Genomic DNA, 19538 nt, shown 5'->3' with positions numbered 1-19538 from the left:
ACCTAAGGTGTCGCCGCCGCTGCCCCCGTTTGATGTTGAGGCGCGGCTCGACGCCGCCCTGCCCGCTCCGGGCCTCTGCTGCCACCGGATCTGCCTGCGGGCGTGGGGTGCTGTAGGCAGGGGCCTTTGCATGCCCACATCCTGCTCGGCGAGGGCATGGGCGACGAGGTGACTGTTGAAAAGTCGGGGTTATGATAAAAGCAGAGGGGCAAAATGCGTTGGACGCTATCAAGGTGCTTAGTAGGTCTTCAAAGTCAGAGATGGAGCCTGTAATTTTCTGGCAGTGTGGTCCTCAGGGTAAGATGCTGGTCATCATGTCTGTCAAGTAGCATTGAGAGTGATGGTGGCATACACATGTGATTCAATTCCCTCAACCTTTTTATCACAATTACCAGAGAGAAACCAATTGTTACTGTGTTGTTTCATTACACCTCTTATCTGTCTCCAGATCGTGAGCCCCAAATATGAAAACTTGTATGAAAGTCTAGAGAATGAACTGGCCAGAGCTTCAAAGTCAGCTTTCACATCTGCATTTTAGAATAGGAAATGTGAAAATCGTTCTAATTCCCTCTTCAAAAATCTCATGGCTAGAATTACTCAGTTACTGAAAGATTCATCTTGTCCCTAAATGAGAGGGAGCTGTATCTCAATCATCAATTCCTCACCATCTCACAGCCTCACCTTTCACAGCCCCAAGGTCCTGGACACGTGTGCCTGAAGCACATGCCCAGCCTGGCCACTCCATTTGCCAGGGGCTGACACTTCTGCAGGTTGGCCGCCATGCCACCTGCCTCACCATGGCTCCTCTCCTCCTGCACACACCGAGCAGTCTCTCATCTCCAAAGCACAGCTTTCTCTTGCCCACAAGACAGGCCAAGAGAGCCAAAGCAATCACAGACACTTAGGGAGGGGTGTGATGTCCCCTGTACTGGCACAGGGCGTGGAGCCCACCCAGGGGCCCTGCTGCCTGGGACCTGACCTTTGCCATACCCAGCGCTCAGTGTCAGGCTTGGGGGCAAACACACTTGACTCTGCATCGTAGTTCTCGTCCCAAACTATTTTCCCCACATTTTATTGCACTTTCTCATTTCACCCTACCCCTCATGTCCCAGTACATAGCCTTTTCTTGCACCTTCCCAGGGATGGCTGCTTTGGCTCCCTGAAGCTGCTTGCTGCTGAAGCCCTTCCTCCAGAGGCCAGTGAGGGTGACGTGCTTGGGGAAAAGGGTGGCTTGAGGCTACCACAAAGCCTGATCTAGGGCCCACCGTGGCCAGGCCCAGGTGCCTGAGTAAGGCTCTGGGAGCTCCAGGGAGCTTTTCCCTCTGCCTGCCCAGGACTGGGAGCACAGACCATGCTCTGAAAGAGACCCTGAAGTCAGCCCCATGCAAGGCAGCCCAATCCTCTCTCTGGGGTGGCTGACTGGATCCCCTGGATCTGATACAGCTTCTCAGACTGTGCACTGTGTCTGAAATGTTGTCTTATGCACTGTCCTTGCCAGCTGTCGTGGGCAGGGGAGGCGGAAAGAGCTATTCCACAACTTAGGCCACTAAAAAAGCATGAAGGCGATGCTGTGTGATTAAGGCCTTGACAAAGAGCAAGAAAAATAGCGGAATGCAAAGCCACTCTGGATCATAAAGAAGGAGCAGGGAAGGACCTCGGAATGCCTCTTGTTTTCTGAAGGAAAGCGAATAGTTCAGCTGTGACTGGAGCCATCTAAAGAATACAGCAAGAGCCGAGCTGCCCCTTTTGGGTGACTTCACACTTGCGTAGCCAGATTCGTTAGGAAATGGCCGAGTAGGAGCAGACTCTGGTGTTAAACAGGCACCACCCAGTTGGTGCCACCACCCAGCAAGGAATTGCATTTGGCTCGTTTTTCAGAGCTGAGCCCCCGGGCGGAGGCGCACTCTCACCCGAGGGCCGGGCGAGTGGCCGGGTCCCCTCTGCACGCGGCCGGTCCCCGGCGGGGATGACACAGCTCCCCGCCCTCTGGCGAAGGTACAAACCCTTCCTGGGATGCACCAGAGGTGCTAGCCGCTCCGACGTTCTCATCTTAGCCATGATAGATGGGGAACCGATGCCCGGGTTTCCTCATGCTGTGTGACTGCCAGAGACATTTGACTTCCTGTGCTCGGGCTCCTTGAAATTCTCATTTGCTAACTCACACCCTGCTCTCTTCACACCAGGGCTCTTTTATTGTTTTATAACCGTCCTTAAACTTCCAGTCCTCAAAGATCTCCTTGTGGCAGGCTTCACACTTTCTCCTTTTCCGAAGCCCTGTGCCCTCGCTGTTTGCAGCAGTTTGGTCACTTACAAAGATCCCTCGTGTGCCCGTCGAACCTGCAGCCCCTGGCACAGCTCTCCCAAGTTTTTAGATGAATGACTCAAAACCGTTTTGCAGGGGAGCCTCACCAAAATGCCATAAACATCCAGGAAAAGGAGAAAATGTTCCATCTTTCAGTTGGTTGTTGTTGTTGTTGTTGTTGTTGTTTTTCTTTGTTTTGTTTTGGTGAGACTTTTTTTCCCCCTTTCCTCCTGACGATGGGCTTCCCTGTACTCTAAGAGCTACAAAGAAAGGTTCGAACGGGTGCCCACAGCAAAACACCCCCGGGTCCTTTCCCAAGAGCACTTTGGGAGTGCTAAGTCCCCTTTGTAGCTTTCCCTAAAACACGCTTCTCAAAAAGGCCGGCATAACGCCATGCAGCTGAACTTCCACCCATCCCCGCTATTTCGACCCGGTCCCGTTTTATAGGACAGATTCAGAGAACCTTTATTTAGCGAATAAAAGTTTAAAGCTGAAGGTTATTTATGGTTCCACAGAGATAAGTCCTGAGTGGCTATTTAGAAGCACGTGATTCCAATAAACTTTGTTTTATGGCTTGAGAGTTGACAAGCCAAAATATAATTCCCACCATAAATTAGTTTAAGAGCATACAAGTGCAGATGCTTTCGTTCCTGGAAGCAGTAATCGGGAAAGTGTTAGCAGGGAACCGTCGGCGGAATGCGACCGTACAGGCACCTCTGCTCCCGGGTCCCCCAGGCCGCGGGGGGAGCGCACAGTAAGTCCGCTACCAGCCTCCCCTCCGCCGCCGCCGCGCCCGGGCTCTCGGGACCCGCGCAGCTCCGCGGGAGCGGGGTGGCAGCGCTGCGCCGCCCGGCAACGCGGAGCAGCTCTGCTGGGGAAATGAGCAGGTACAGCTCAGGTGGCTGCGGCTGCGCCGCGATGGGCCGGCTGGTCTCTGTCTGAGATTTCTGAATTTAATGGGATTTCTTAAATGCAGATAAGCAATTAAAAAAAATAATAGTAAAAAAATTTCTTTTAATTAAAAAAACGAAGATAAAAAGGAAAGGCTCGGTAAGGGAGTGCTTAGTGCCAAAATGTTGATATTAATCCACTCTTCTTGCAAGCTAGTGTTATATAGAGTGGGCAGAACTTAAAAAAAAAAAAAATTAACAAGAAAGGTCTTGGGAAGGTCTATGCAGTGAACTATTGATACCGAGGCAATTGCTCTGTGTTTAATACAATAACTCTCCAAGATATCGTAGGAAGGCAATAGAGGAGCTGAAAAACCACTTAGAGAAAAGAACCCCCCCTAATATTATTTATTTTTAAATATACGACGCATTTCAGGAGTATTAGACTAAGCGTGTGGATTTGTTTCCCTTACGTGACCTTTGAATATATTTAATGAAATATTTGAAGGAAAGTTCAAGTCAAATCTACCCTTCCATAATGCAAACAAAGACGCATGTGTCGTGGTCACTGATAGGTTGGTTAGGTGATCTTAAAAGAGATGTATCTTAGAGTAACCAGATATTTATTCTAATAAAATTGTAGGTCTTTCTGTGCTCAGCACGGATATAATGCTGCATGGCGTATTTTGTGGGTGATGGTTTAGCAAAGGTGATCTGAATGTGACTGGATTCCCACAGAACAACAACAAAAAAAGGCCTTTGTTATTCTTCTTTTCCACCAGTAAAAGAAGGAGGTCTGGCTCTTCATCTCTTTAGAAATTATCCGGTATAAAATTTAGACTATGAATATTAAAAGTGAAAGATCACACCCCAGGCACAGGCAAAGCGTGTGTTCATAAAAAACTGCCTGAATGCAACGTGGTCCTCATTTGGAAGGGGCTTCCATCCCACCACTCCGCTGCTTGCAGGATTTACCACCAGCTCCTCTCTGCCTTCATCTATCAAACGTGGTTTGTAACTGTTCTCCAGAAATATCACCCGTATGTGGAATACAACAGTAACAAACGTTTTTATTGCAACAGGTTCGGCAGCATGGAAGAACATCCACAGTAAGTAACCTTTTATTTCTTGTAGAGTTTGCGTTGTTTGAAAATCCTGGTTCTTCCCTTCAGATTGAAAAAAAAAAATAAAAACGATGATTCCTGATGACTATTGCTTCCCTCCCCCCTGCCCCCCCCCCCACCCAAAAAAAAAAAAAAAAAAGGACTATGTCAGCATGTGAAGGCTCTTGTGGAGTCCGTTTGTGGTACCATGTCATAATCCTGGCTAGCATTAAAAGCAGAGGTGCAGTCTCCTGGGGGTTTATTACAAGGCTGTACAGGTGTCGTCCTGCCCTTAAGCACTCCAATGCAACTAGCAGCGTTTCCATTTTAACTCGGCGGGACTGTACAGCGCCTCCCCGTGCAGAATCCGGACGGATCACGTTGTATCCCAGCACCTCATAACCTTGGCTACTCCCACTCTTTTCTTCAGACGGGATCCCAAGTAGAGCTGTGCCTGCTTTCTGATGCTCCCCTCGTCTGGCACAGACTGGTGGCTGGGTGAACGAGGCGGCAGGAGCTGGGGGCGGTCAGCGCTGGCCAGCCGGGGCAGCCCAGCTACAGCCGGGGTCTGCGGGCGGTAGAGCTGATCCGCTGGTGCTAGATGTCTCGGGGCAAGGGAGACTCTAACATGGATTTAAACGCTGTGAAGGCACGGAATGGAATGGGTATCAGAGCTTAGAAGGGCAATCTTTTACTGTAGGGGTTTTCGCATCCCAGATGGTCCTGCCTGAGCTGCGGCAGGGGGGACCGAGGGGAGGGCAGAAGATCAGTGTGCATCACGAAATGCTGTTGAACCTTTCTGGCTCCAGTGAGGAGCTAAGTGCATTGGTCCTGGTCCTCCAGGCTGAGACTGGCTTGTCTCTCAAAGAGGGAAGGAAAGCCTGCAACATTTGGAGATGCAATATGTTGTACATTGCCCTTCCCTCTTCTGCCAGCCCCGCTCTGACCGGGAGCATGTAAAGGAGAGGAGTGTTTGCGTGTGTGTTTGTTTGCGTTTCCCTGCTTCCTCTCCCTGCTTCCTGATAAATAATCTACTTCACTAGATGTGCCAAGCTTCCCCTGATCTTTTTGTCTTGCTTTGCAATATTGGTTTTCGAGTCCTATAAATACGAACTAAAGAATCGCCTCCAGCGTTGCAGTTTTAATTGTGTTCCATAGGTAACTTTCCTCCCCCCATAGCTTAGTCCTTCACTACATGGACGCCCTTGGCATTTTATTCCAGGGCCGGCCCTAAATGTATGGATTACTTGTTTTCTGCCAACGTACATTTAGCATACTGATTATGAACCAGAATACAAAAAGGCTGATAGATCAAAAGTATTTTGTATGGGCAGTTGAACAGGAGGTGAATATATAACGCTTTTGTTCATCAATAACTCTTTGGCTTTGACCTGTCTGAGCAAGTCGTGCAATAAGGTGAAACGCAGGTCACAGCGTCTAACAAATATGAAAATGTGTAGTATTAAGCAGAACGGGGAGCTGCTGCTTCCCCAGCTCCATCGCTGCTCCCTGGGCAGCCCTCGGTGGGCTTGTCCGCTCTCGGGGGCTGCCCCAAACCATAGCTCTCTTTGGGGGGCGGAGGAGAGTTACCCTGCCAGTTCAGGCGGGTGGTTAAATAACCCCCGCGAGGGCGGGGGGGCGGGAGGGGTATCCCCTCTCCCCTCAGAGAAAGGATGAGAAAGCGGGGAGAGATGCTGAAAATAGCTGGGTGGAGATTTGAAGAATCCGGGGGGAGATTAAGGACATAAAGTCGTTTCTAGTTGCACTTGCTGTGAAGAAGGCACCACCGCAGTGGTAAGAAAACAGACGTTTCAAAATAGCATCTCTCATCTCAGGCAGTTGGGAGCTGGAGCCAGCCAAACAACCCGGTACACATCGCTCGGATAAGCGCAACACCCCCAAATCTGCCCTCCGCAGTGGTTGGATGTATCACACCCGCACCATTATTTGTCCTTATGGTGCCTGTTTTAAATAGTGGAAGGAGAAGAGGTTGACCGCAGGACAGCAGTGAGGAGCTGGGTCAGACACAATTCATGAACTTTTGTACTCCTGTGTGCCGCTGTCGACAAAGTAAAAATAATGAAACTTTGTGATATGTTTGTAAATGATTTCGGCTGACCTCTCGCCCTGCCCTTCACCATAAACGCTACGGCGGGGAAAACCTGGGAGGGTGCGAGGCTGAGGCTCGCAGGCAGATCGCGGGGATAATAGCTAGACCAGCATAATAGGATGAAGGTAAATTTGGAAACTCTCTTTTTCCCGAGAGCAACTAACTCCAGCTTTTAACCTCATCTTTTTCACCAACCGCTGTTTCTGTTGTCGGCTGTTTTACTTCTGTTTCGATTTTTTTAAAATTCTTTTTTATTTTGGGGGGATTTCTAGTTATGGAGAATCTTTTCAGATTCGTGTTAGCCTAAATATTTAAAGACTTCTTCCTAAATTACTTTAAGCATTATTATTCTAAATAGCGCAATTTGATCGACCACGTCCATTTTCCATAGCGAGAACGTAAATGGCAGAGAATTTAAAGAAAGCGGCAGGTCTTTCTGAGAATTTGGTAGGCGAAATTCGTCGCTATGAATTGGTGGAGGGTCTTATAGCTCTATTGCAGCAATAATAACAAGCGTGAATCTTTTCCGAAATCCCACCTTCCTGCAAATCTGTATTTCAGAACTGAGTCCCAGCAGAATAGTTTGCATACCTCAGAAGACAGTAAGAGACTAAGAGAATTGCAAAGATCTGCTATATTGTAGATGAAAACAGAATGTTATTACGTTGTCTATATATACCCTGTAGAACCGAATTTGTGTGATATTCATATAGTCACAGATTCGATTCTAGGGGAATATATGGTCGATGCAAAAACTTCACCTTTCTGCAAATGGTTAGAAGTTAAAATACTGGCGGAATCAAGAGGCATGTGCATGCTGAACACTCAGAAATTATAAAAGTTTTGCTGCCTCGCTCCTATTCACTAGGTTTTAGGACGTTTCTTAAAACTTCAGTTGTCGTTCAGACCTAACTCTCAGTGACAATTTGTGAATTTAAACAGTTAAACTCACCAGAAGTTACAAATATTCTGGGGGAAAAAGAAAAAAAAGGTATTATCTACCAATCAGTGAATGAGTATTTTAAAAGATACTCATAAATTAGCTAGATATGCCAGACGTTAGCAAAATTTCCCTGTCAAAGGTCCAGATCGCATCAAAATATTTACGACAGCAGCAAAAGCAGCATTCGCCTCACTGGAATGTATTTACTTGTGCTCCAGGAATGATATTGATGAATGAAGACGGAATTTATCTCATTAAACCCGTGATATTTTAAACCTAATTAAATGACGTCTCCAGTTCAATTGATTGAACTTTAGTGGTTAAAAGTGAACTCCTTCTTGCCATCTGCATGATTTTACATACATACATGTGTAGGTTTATAAATATACGTTGGCGTTTGCATCTGTGCATGCATACGTATGGACACGTATATATTGAGGCTTGAAAGTGAATGAGAAGTTACTGATTGCCTAATTTTATTCAGCAGAACTAAATTCTGGTAACTTTTGGATGACCTCTGCGAGACAAAGACAGGACAGATCTATTGTACATCATATTACCCTCTTCTTTGATGGCTTTTCTTTTCCTCGCCTGCTTATCAGTTTCTTCCCTTTTAACCCCGCTTCAGCTCATCTCTCTGTATATTTCTTTCGATCCTTTTTCTTATTTTATTTAAAGTGAGGTACCAAGCCCCGGTGGCGATCCTGGCTAGTAGATCAGACGGCAGGGCAGCATCCCCCGGGGATGGGGGAAGCCGGCTCAGACAAAAGGCTGTGGGCAGGGCAGCGGCCGCCGCCCCGGGGTACCCCCACACCTCCGGTACCTGGTTTGCGGGTGCGGCCCGCCGGAGAGGGGGGTCACTCGGTTAGAGGGATGTTATTGAGTGGAATCGCTGGAAATGCGGGGAAATGCGGCGGTGGGCGCCCGGCTCCCCATTGGCCGGGCCGGTCACATGCCCGCCTAACTTTATTCAGTTGACAGCAAGTAGGAGGGCTCTATGGCAGGGGAAAAAAAGACAACACGAGAAAAATTAGTATTTTCTACCTTCAGAAATTAATGGCCATGAGTTCGTATATGGTGAACTCTAAGTATGTGGATCCCAAATTTCCTCCTTGTGAGGAATATTTGCAGAATAGCTACTTAGGCGAGCAAGGGGCCGAGTACTACAGTGCCTCGCAGGGCTCTGATTTCCAGCACCAGGGACTCTACCCACGGTCAAACTACAGCGAGCAGCCCTTTAGCTGTAGCAATGCCCAGGGCTCTGCCGGGCAGCCGCGGGGTCACGGACAGGAGCAATCCGGCCCGGCGAGCCACTTCCCCGGCCCAGCAGAGCATTGTCCACCGCCTCCAATGTCCAACTCGCGAGCCTGCAGCCAGCAGCCGGCCCTCAAACCCCCAAACGGCTCCGCAGTTAAGCAGCCAGCAGTAGTTTATCCCTGGATGAAGAAAGTCCATGTTAACTCGGGTAAGGATCCTCTTCTTACTTTGCTCTTCTACCCTGCTTCCGATCGTCCTCAGCGGCGCTCTCCCGAGTCCCCGCCAGGCTCGTGGACGAGCTTTTTAAACCGAGGTGGCCAATTACACTCGCCATAAATTTTTATTGCTGAGGAAATAGGCCGTTGGCCATGCGGGGCTTTGCCGTGCAAGATAAAACTCCATTTTAGGAGCCTTCTAGAGGCTCCCACCCTACCTAGCTGCGTGTGCCCGTAGTGCCTGCCTCAAACGAGGGGGAAAGCAGCCCGGCCATTGTAAGCAACTGGGACGAATCCAGCTCGGCCACATGCTCGCAGCTCATAAGGTTTTCTTTTGTAAAGTCGGACCGGCAAGTCAAGATTAGCTTTGTAAAAGTTCTCCGTATTTTTTTCCCAGTGAATCCCAATTACAACGGAGGGGAACCTAAACGCTCCCGCACAGCTTACACCAGACAGCAAGTCCTAGAACTGGAAAAAGAATTTCATTTTAACAGGTACCTGACCAGGCGCCGCCGTATCGAGATAGCCCACACTTTGTGTCTCTCTGAGCGCCAGATCAAGATCTGGTTTCAGAACAGAAGAATGAAGTGGAAAAAAGATCACAAACTGCCCAACACGAAGGGCAGGTCTTCTTCCTCTGGTTCAAACCCCCATTTACAAACTGGTTCCAAGGACCATCAGACTGACTTGACAACTTTGTAGAAGAGGTGAAATTTTCCATTTCATCCTTCGCTTCTGACCAGTACTGTACATAACTGACACTGCCCAAGCAGAACCTGCATGTAGCAGCTAAGGACACGAGAAACTGTCATCTTTCTTTAAGGTACTGTTGTACAAAGGAGACAAAATGACGCTACTTTGGACTTTATTTTATTTGCCTCTGCTAGCACAACCTAAAAAAGGAAAACAAAAAAAGGGGAAAGAAAGAGAGAGGGAAAACCAACCAAACAAACCATCATGCAGGCAGTGGGAATTGGGAAAATATTAAATGAGACCTTCTGTCCTTAAAAAATAATAAATCATTGAAAATGAAACTGTCCTGTGTTTCAGTTTTGAATTCTAAAGTGAAGATTGGATGCTTTATTATGGGATTTATACTTTTAATTGTCTTTTTATCCCATGCAATTTCGGGAGGATGTATTTTGGGCAAGTTGAGGACAGGAAATTCATAGCATAGTCTTTTATTTGAACATAAAGACCAGTAATTGTGAACTTTTTTTTTTTGTACTGCTTTACCTTTCTCGGTGTAATGAAAATACTTGCTCATTTCCATAACGTCACAGAAGGTGTGCATAGAAATTAAGTGAAAACGGGTTATTTTGTGTTCTGGTAATGTTAATGTATTTATTTATTTGTTACATAGAAAAATGAAGGCAAAAAGAAAAATAGTCAAACCAAAAACGAGGAAGGGGAGCTGAAATACAGTATTTTTCCTTCCCAGTCTCATGAACACATATGTAATGTTTACTTGTGTTGAACGTACACAACTTTCTTGTCCCCCACCCCGTTTTCTTCTAAATTTCCTTCTTTGTGAATAGGAAAAGCGTCCCTGCTCCTTACCGTGTGCCATCCAGAGCTAACAGGCTTGAAATTTGTTTCCAAAGTCTGCTCTGCTCAGAGCTGTGCTTTAAACCATCGATACCTCATTTTAAAATGAAAGAAAAAAAAAAGAAAAAAGAAAGAGGGGAGACCACAAAAAACAACCCCACAAAAACCAACAGCAGCCCAGACTGAAAAAATAATGTGATATAAACTGAGCCATTCAAAGCTGAAAGCTGAACACATTCTTTCAAACAAATTTTAAAATTCTTTTCTGCTAGAGAGAGAGAGATAGTCTATGTGGGTTGCTGCTTTGTTTTGTTTTGGGTTTATTTTGAGTTTTTGTGGCTTTGATTTGTTTAGTTTTTAGGTTTGGGTGGGTTTTTTAAGGTTGGGTGGATTTTTTTGTGTTGTTTTGTGTTTGGTTGTGTTTTTTTGGTTTTTTTTTTGTTTTTGTTTTGTTTTTTTTTTAGAACAGTGATTGTTTTTAAGCAAACCATGACACATGACTGCAATGGTTGGAAATCTCAGCAAGTTGCTTTCAAGAAACACGAAAGCCTTGAATGGGAGCAGAGCTGATCTAATACCCACGAATTTGTCCCTGACTGCTGGTTGCCAAAGTTTTAGTGCTCTGTAACTACGAAACCAAACCAAACCAACTCCCTGAGCCACTTACACCTCCGCTCAGGCGGTTTTAAAGCTCAGCCCTTATCTCCTGTACCCTCAGGGCAGCCTAGGAGAGGGACCACATAGTCAAAATTGTAACGAGGTGATCCCTTTATTAAAGAGAAAAGTGGCAAAGAAGGAAACTCATAGCAAACACTGAAGGGAGGTGGAAAGAGCAGGGGGTGAGTTAACGTGCCCTTCTCCAGGCTGGATGCTTCCCACTGAGAACTCACAGCTTTCTGGGCTCGCTCACGAAAACACTGGCTAAAATGGGGTTGAATTAATTCTAAAATAAAAGGCGAGCTTTTCAACAAGAGTGTATTCGGCAACGTTAACTGTGGCCAGCAGTTAATTTCTGCCCTTTTCTCATCCCTTGAAGTCCGCAAAGTGTCTTTAAGACTTGGGCTTTTGTTTTAGAGCCTGGAGAAAACTCTTTGTTCTTCCTTAGGGTTAGCCCAGTTCTCAGACTTGCACATGGCAATACTTGAATATCTCCACGTCGTGATATTAAAGATGGATATTCCCGCATTATTCGCATCATTGTTTCTATGACAAAAAGCACCGAGTTCATACATAGTAAAGACGTCTTTTTTCTGACGCCTTCACGTTGAGAAGCTGAAAAGGTATTTTACTGAAGTTCGGCTAAATTGCAGGAACAGGTTCACCCAGAGGACAAATTTTCTATTCGATTAGTTGTATTTCAGCCGGGAAGAGTGACCTCTAAACCCTTAACCTTTTGGACCCAAACTACCCTTCCCTTTCTCTAGCATGGAGAGCAGCTAGCAGCAGCGCTTGAGGAGGGAATTCCTGAGACAAGTTTTCAAGTTTTGTTACACCACGTTCCTGCAGTAGTGGCCTTTCCTCTCCAGAGCTGCTCAAAGCCATCCTTTTGCTCTTCATACGTATCTATTGAAATAAAGAAGAAAAAAGGGTGTGGGGAAGTAAAACTCCTCTAACTACTCTTCTTGAAAACCCTCCTCCTGGAACCCCGCTGTTTTCTTAAAGCTTGATAAGTTGGCTGGGAGCAGGGCAAAAGTGCTATTCGAGAGAGAGCTACCAACTTTGGCATCGGTGATACAGCTCTGGAAAATAATGGCCTTGGATAAGTAAATCCTTGCTTTGTGCTTCTAATCAACCGAGATGGCTCCCGAAGTTAAAGGACCAACTTCTGCTCCCAAATTTCCTTCCCCCGCCCACTGAAGTCAAACAGGCGTGTAGCTGCTAGCAGAATTTGTCTCATTGTCTTTTGAAATGTTAATAACTCCAGGACGAGTGTTGGCTTCAGCAGGCACAGCTCTTACAGCCCTGTTTGCAAGTCCCATTTGAGCGAGGCTGGAGCCCCGTAGGTTTACCTAGGTGTAATTGCACTGTAAGATCGGAGAATACGTGAAGTGAAGGTAGCGAGTACCAAACAGAAATAGCTCCCAGTGCCAATGCTCTGAATGGTCAGGAATGTCTGTAATAATGACCAGGAGCACCCACTGGTCGTTATCTCCCGTGCAAAACGAACCCGAGGTTTATTTTTTAATGGTTTTAACCCTCCTCCAGAGTTATTTGGTGTATGAAGGAAAGCTGATTAATTTTGTTTATCACGGGTGAACGTTGTGCATTGGAGCCTTTGTTAAACGGTCGCATTGTCCAGCACTGCTCTCATCTCTGTTAAAGTGTGATGCTTTTTATAGACTTTGCTGATGTTTTGCTGCCATTGATTAAAGCGTTATTTATACGAACTGTCGCCTGTAGTTTTGATGTAAGCCCTCCACATAATTTTGAAATAATAAAAGGTGTAGCGAAATAGATTCTGTTTTGTACCTTGAGCAAGCAGTTCTTACAAGGTGGGTCTCTCTTCTGTGAAAATTCTGGTCCCTCCCATCATTACAGTGTTAAAAGACGAGTGACTTTGCATAGCATCCTTCCAAATGTCCCTTTGAACAGGTTTGCTGTTTGCCTCAGCCATAATGGTGTGACTCTAGGCCAAGCTGGAGTCTATATTTACTTTTGGGCTACAGTTAAAAGTGCCTGTCATCCATTTGCTGCTGCTTTGCATTTAACAAGCCCTTCTAGAATGACTCCTGGATTTCTGCATGTGTGGTAGGAGGCAAGGAGCCACACCTGAAGTCACCTCGATGCCCGCACAGATGTGTGTCTTTTAGGTGAGTCCTGGAAAGAATCAATTAAATAAAGAAATGGAAATTTGAAATTGCAATGCAGAGAGTAGCTTTTCCTGAGCAGTAACCCTCACTTTGACAGTGGATACAAAAGAAAGACTACAAGAAAACACAACTTGGAGACTTTAAACTTTCCCATGCACCTATGGCAAGCATTGTTTTTTTTTTCTTCCCAGCATAAGCACGTCAGACAATAACACATACAACTAGCCAGGAGAAGTCGATTGCACTATTTTTGTCATAAGTACTTGTCAGTGAGGGCTTGTCCTCTCCTGGAGCGTGGTCAAGGCACGAGTCCAAAAATACAGTCTCTGGCTCAGCCCGGGCAGGGAGCAGGGTGCGCAGCAGAAAGCATGTGCCCTTACTGCCCAAGTGCGCCGAGGGGAGGCTGAGGTTGCTTTTCTAAGCACACACTCGCTAAGTTTAAATATTGAGGCATATCTTGTGATTATACTTTCTCTCTCTGCTGTTTAATGGCTCCTCCTGTTACTCTCGATACATCAATACAGTTCTGTATATTATATCACCACTAGTCGTTAAGGTAAGAATGAAGAGGAAAGGCAGAGTCAATAGCAAACCCCACTTACTGTACAGTACAGTAAATAGGGACCTCTCGGTGCAGAGCCACACCGCTTCCAACGGCCATGTTTGTTAGCCCTTTCCCCTGATTCTTTTTTTCCTTTTTTTTTTTTTTTCCCCTCCTTTCCCCCCAAGCCTAGAGACCAAAATAATCTTGCTAGGAACAGTCATAACAGGCAGAATTTCAAAGTGCAAGGAAGATGATAAGAATAGATTTCTACAAGTCCTGACCACGTGATTTGCGAAATAATTAATTCAGCACGTCCCTTAAGAAACACGGAGTCGTCATTAATCTGCCAAGCAAAGGACTCTATCAGACTTGAAAACTGAAGAGATCCCAAGAATATAATATACAAAGGGTGCAGTCCCTCTCCCTGCACACCTAGCTCTTTGGTAGCTGCTGAAAAAGAGACGCTCGGTACGTAAATATTTTTTACTTTTATTCCTCCTTATTTAAGCCTTAATGAACTCAGCTGTCAAACACTTGACAAATAGGGCACGCTGCTTCCTGATTTCCAGCGCGGCAGCGGCCGGGAACCGGACCGGGCGCAAGCGATGACCTTTGCTTCCCAGGGAGCGGGGGAAAGAGGATGAGCGCGGAGCGCCGCGGAGCGCCGCGGAGCAGGGAGGCTGATCGCCAGACCGCCTCCCGGAGTGGCGGCTCCGGCCGTGGCTGCCTGCGCGGGGAGGCGCGGAGCGAAGCGGAGGAAACAATGCGGCTGTCAGGGCAGCCGCTGCCCGGTCCCACCGGCGGGGAAAGGCCCTCAGCTTTTCTCAAGCGGGGTCGTAAATTTTGCCGTGCGTCTTTGACAGCGGGCCCGGAGCCAGCGCCAGGCGCGCATTTCCCCCGCCGCCCGCACAAAGGCCGGCTCCGGCCCCGCTGCCCCGGCCGCCCTGCCCGCTCCTGCCCCGGCCGCCCGAGCACCGCCGCCCGGCGCGGGGCTGCGGGGGAGTCCGGCGGCATCCAGCCCCCGGAGTGGGCATGCCGGCTTGCAAGTCCCCGATCAATAGCCCGGACCAGGGAAAAAATAGCATTTGTGTTTTTATACAAAGCCACTCTCCATAAACTCCATAGAATACGGACGAGACTGAGATTTCTCTGTGAAATCCCAGTCAGATGGAAATACCTTCTGCAAACAGGATATTCTTTATTATCCCTTGCTGGAGTAATTTCTAAAAACCCTGGATTGTAGCTTTTTATTGCTTCCGTTTCGTTGGCAGGGCAGAGACAAAGTTTCCTATGTTATGAATTATACATTCAAACAATAACACATTAATTCAATTATTCAAAGATGACAAATGTTTATGTGCTGTGGTAGTGACTAAGGAACAGATTTGCTACTTCACGAGAACTCCTACATTTTTATCAATGAAGTTTTATATGATCTTATTGGGCCGGGAAAGAAACTAAACTCCACCAAGACACGCAGTAAAATGGACCTGAACATAAATCGCAACCCTTTCATAAGAGCGTTTATTCTCGCATATAGCCCGGGCTATTTTATCAGTTTGACAATTGCCGGAGTTGTTGTTATAAATCATCATAAGTAATTCCTGAAAGGGTGCGAGGCTGCTGGGGGGCGGGCGGAGACTGTAAATCTTTCTGTTTTATTGCTGTATGAACATATGCTCCGATTGAAGAAGTCTTAGATCCTTTACTGGAGACAAATTCGCGCAAAGCTGGAGTCCCACCAGCCAAAGGATTAACATTTCCTTAATACTTTTTCAGTCCCCTTTAAAATATCTTAATTCTGGCAGTGGTGGCGAAGGTGCTCCTTTCTTTCAGCCGTCCTCCATTTTCACGTTAAATTTGCTTGGTTTTCTGGTGGTTTTGTTGTTGTTGTGTTTGTTTGTTTGTGTGGTTTGGTTTTTGTTTTTTTTTTAAAGCACTAGATTCTGAAAAGACACCGAAGGGCTGTGAGGCTTTCTCCGGGGGTTCCGAACTGCCCTCCAAAAAGGCATTTTCTTCTGAATCCTCTTCGTGTTCTTTGCTCGTGTCCAGCTTTTCCCCTCGCACTTTTGTGTGGGAAGCTAAAGACCTCTCCGTCATCCAAAACGCCTAAACAGCGGCCAGAATTATGTTCGGCTTTGTGTGCATGTACACAAGTATGCAGAACACGCTGTGCGTGTAGGGGTTGCTGTATGTACACACAGACACGCGAGCGCGGGGGGCTCGGCAAAACTACCCAGACACCAAAATATATGGCTGACTGAAAAGGATATAAAGAACCATTACCTCTTACTTGAGGCGAGATTTAAGTGCATCATTTCGAAGAAATATAGGATTATAAATCCGAAGCCGTACACAATAATTTACATTGAACTTATGTTTCCATCACTGGACTCCAATCTTTTTATAACTGGTTTGCAAAGTCAGGAAAAGCAATGTAATTTAGATAAATGTTACAATGCACTTACGGTTAGTATTGTAAGGTAATACGTTACTGTCACATCCCCATGCTTTGGATGGTAATGAAATCATAGCAGATGTTAGATTAGGTGTGGTGTATTTATAGCTACAGATATGTTACAAAAAAAAAAAAATCAAACAGAGAACCTAACATATATATTTGTTTCCTTTTGCCTAACTGGTATTGTTGGGGAGCTTTGTGGGCACACATGACAGATATACACAGGGTTTGCTCCATGTCTCTTCATACACACAGAGCAGGGAGGCAGGCTCAGGGCAGACACACACACGCACAAATGTCATGAGGGTTTTTTTCCCAGCGCTTGTTTAGCCTCCAGACAGGGGTAATCCCCGCTGCCCCGCATCTTCCCGGTCCGGAGAAGGAGAAAGCAAAAAGTCGCGCAAGCCAGTGGGCCCCAGCGCCTGTCCGCCAGAGCAGCGTTGCTGCGGAGCTGCCCCCGGCACATGCTCCCGGCCGCAGCCGGTTCCAAATACCTCTTCTGTCTCCGGTGGGAATTTCTGCGCGCTGGGATCATCCCGCGGAATTCACCTTTTTCCTCTGCTCCGCCAGCCCCACGGGGCGCGTAAGTGCGGGGGCCGCGGCCGCGGAGCGGCGCGGGAAGAGAGCGGGCTGGGCAGCGCGGTCGGGCGCGCAGGGGCGCGGGGGCCGCCCGCCCCACGGGGCCCGGCGCGGCAGCCCCGCTGCGCGGGGGCGCGGGGAGCGCGCCAGCCTCGGCCCCGGCGCACTGCTCTGCGATCACGTGGGCAAATATGCCTGTATTTTAAGGCAGTGCCTATATTTCTGATTATAAAGGGATTTCTCCTGCTCGCCCCCAAAATTCATCAATGGCCGAACGATTTAAAACCAAAACAAAACAGGAGCCGGCCAATTGCTGTCGTTGGTTCCAGGAGGCTGATGGCTAAAGGGTTATGTGTTGATTTTTTTTTTTAAAGCCCAACAAATTCCGATTTCCACTCGCTCTCTTTTATTGGTAGTTGAGCCTGAGCCTGTTTTCGTTCTATCGGGAATTCTGGTGTATGGAAATATTTGTAAAACCGCAAGATCAGGTTTAGGAGAGTATTGTCTGCAGACAAAGGGTGAAGGATATATTCTAAGAACTGCAAGCGCAGATCCTGAAAAGTGAGGAACCCAGGTTTATGATAAATTGATACACAGGTAAGCAACTGCATGACAAAATGGGACGTTTAACCGCAGGGGCTATATTATCTCCTTTGCTCAGAGATGGTCTGGAATTTGTTTGCAATCTCTGCCCATGGAGGCAAATGTATGGAGTGGTCTCCACCTACTTGAACGTTTTAAGCTGTATCTTCTTTTTACTATGTTCTTTAAATAAAAAGTGAACTCATTTCCAAAAGCTAGGGGAATACGTTGAACCCTATCCTTTCCTCAATTTTCGGTGGTTTCAGGAAGGGAATTACAAATAAGTAAACAAACGAGGGAGAGAACTTTGCTAGATGCTCCCATTGCCAAAGTGAGATTGAGCATCACGTTAATGCGTTGCCGTGGTTAGCCGGGCAGGGGGTAGCCGCGTTGATTTGTAAAGGGAGGTTTAAAATAGGCTCATCGGTAATGTAGCCCCTGCATAGGGTCTCTTAAATATTCGTGCCAAGTGTCTTCCCGAACCTTTTTCCCTGGCCGTGCATTCGTGCTCCTTAGTGGCTGTTGTTTTCCTTCCGCAGTTGTTTTAGTACTGCTATTACCGGTGTGCTCATGCCTTCGAGTTACACATGCTATTTGAAGCACGGCTTGATATTTATCTACCGAGAAGTTTCTTGCCCTGCATTTGTGTGGTTTGATCAATAAGGCGGTGGGAAGATGCCTGGGGGGGACCGGTGCCTCTCTGGGCGGACTGGGGGTCTGGAAGCGACCACACAGCCTCCCCGCATACACTTACAGCTCAGCTCCCGCTTGGGCTGTTGTAACTAGCCCGACTCTCCCAGGAATGCCTGTTTCTACTGACTGGTGGCTTGCCTGGAGCCCGGGTGAACTCTCGGTTATGTCTGCTGTAAAGCCCCTGCGTAAAGCCCGGCGTTGTGCTGTCGAGCAGGAGCGTGTGTAAGGCTGGAACGGACCCTGCCCGCCCCGAGTCACCCGGGCAAGTCCTCGGCGGGGGTCGGAGTGCCCCGAAGGAACAGGGTGGGAGAGCAGGGGAAAAGGAGATAGTTAGGGTGTTTATTTATTTATTTTTATTTCATGTTGCGCGTTGCTCTGCTCGATCAGAAGTTAAAAGCACTGAACATTTTTCTTAGCTGTATGCCTCCAAGCTGCTGGCCTGCCAAGTTAGTCAGCTGAATCCAATTACTGCAAGCAGCATTTCATTTGGCTCGATGGAAGCACTCACTTATAACTTCACCTAAAATTTCAATAATACCTATATTGGTCCCACGCCTGAATAATTCTAAAGATTTCCCTGGGTTCAGCTCTGGCAACGTTTTCGCCGAGCGCTGGGAGCCGAGCACAACCCCAGCGTGCCCAGACTCCTCTCTCCGCAGTACGAACTTTGGGGGTTATTCCTGTGGCCGTGGAAGTCTTGGTATTTGGCCAAGCTCTGGCTAAATAAAGCATGTCTAGAGCTAGAATGCTATTGCTTTTGAGGCTGAGAAGCTGCTTCGGAAAGGGATGAGAAGTCGATAATTAATTAGGCACAAAATGAAAACTTACCGTGTTAATCAACAGCGGCTAACAATGACTCGGTCTGCAATATTATGATCTCTCCTCTCAGGGGCTAAGGTGCAACCCACCTTAGGTTGCCTTCAGACACCGTGTAAAGTGCTATTTCTAATGAATTCTCTTTAAAAAAATAAAGCACTTAAAGTTGACGTACGCCCACGTGAATACATTATATAAGACGTTACCGGGACAGGCCCGGGCCAGGAACCTGAGCGAGCATCATGTGTAATCATGAAGCTCCACTTCCCTAACTTCAGTTTGCCAGCATAAATTAAGGTGATTTGGAAGGGGAATGTAGCATCCTACTGAGTTTGGTTAGGGAGAGAGAAGACTTGGTGGAAAGTTGTAAGGTCTGTTGTGTTGTGAGCTATCGGAGGCGCTTCCGTTGGTTGTTCATTAAGTGGTGAGTTATTGCTATACGAGCCAAAGGTCATTTCAAAGGCTTATGGTGGCTAGATATCGTCTTTATAATGACCTGGGCTTCTTTGTGGGGGATTTTCTGGCACTCTAAAGTTCTTAAAGTCCTGAATCGATACATTGCACAGACAAAGGCAAAATACTCATTTCGAGACGCAAATGTTTGCAGCGCATTTTCAATGCTGGGGCTTCTTCGCTTATCTTTCTCTCTGTTTTACTCGGTATCTGGGGGTAGAAATGGAGAGAG

General features: G+C 47.0%; 2 protein-coding genes across 5 annotated transcripts in view; both read left to right on the top strand.

The window, feature by feature from the left end:
* The window catches only part of HOXD3 (homeobox D3), a 30651-nt gene that overhangs the window by 3909 nt on the left and 7204 nt on the right, over window positions 1–19538 (top strand). Inside the window, exon 1 of one of the 4 annotated variants that reach the window (XM_069020587.1) lies at window positions 14093–14190. The exons of 1 other annotated variant lie outside the window; for it this stretch is intronic. The gene's annotated coding sequence lies outside the window, so the exon portion shown is untranslated. 2 more of the 4 variants (XM_069020588.1, XM_069020585.1) reach the window with 2 other exon arrangements.
* On the top strand, window positions 6475–12755 carry HOXD4 (homeobox D4). Its single transcript, XM_069020594.1, has 2 exons — window positions 6475–8813; window positions 9218–12755. Exons 1-2 carry the CDS (start codon window positions 8405–8407, stop codon window positions 9520–9522), a joined length of 714 nt encoding a protein of 237 aa, XP_068876695.1. The 5' UTR covers window positions 6475–8404; the 3' UTR covers window positions 9523–12755.

The sequence above is a fragment of the Aphelocoma coerulescens genome, chromosome 7 (genome assembly GCF_041296385.1).
Source record: "Aphelocoma coerulescens isolate FSJ_1873_10779 chromosome 7, UR_Acoe_1.0, whole genome shotgun sequence".
Taxonomy (NCBI): Eukaryota; Metazoa; Chordata; class Aves; order Passeriformes; family Corvidae; genus Aphelocoma; species Aphelocoma coerulescens.
The sequence above is the reverse complement of the archived record's forward strand: the minus strand, read 5'-3'. Positions and strand labels throughout refer to the sequence as shown.

Bases quoted from the DNA above. Each gene is read 5' to 3' on its own strand.
- HOXD4 (XM_069020594.1), top strand. From the start codon at position 8,405: ATGGCCATGAGTTCGTATATGGTGAACTCTAAGTATGTGGATCCCAAA. The intron at 8,814-9,217 runs GTAAGGATCCTC...TTTTTTTCCCAG, and splicing joins GAAAGTCCATGTTAACTCGG to TGAATCCCAATTACAACGGA.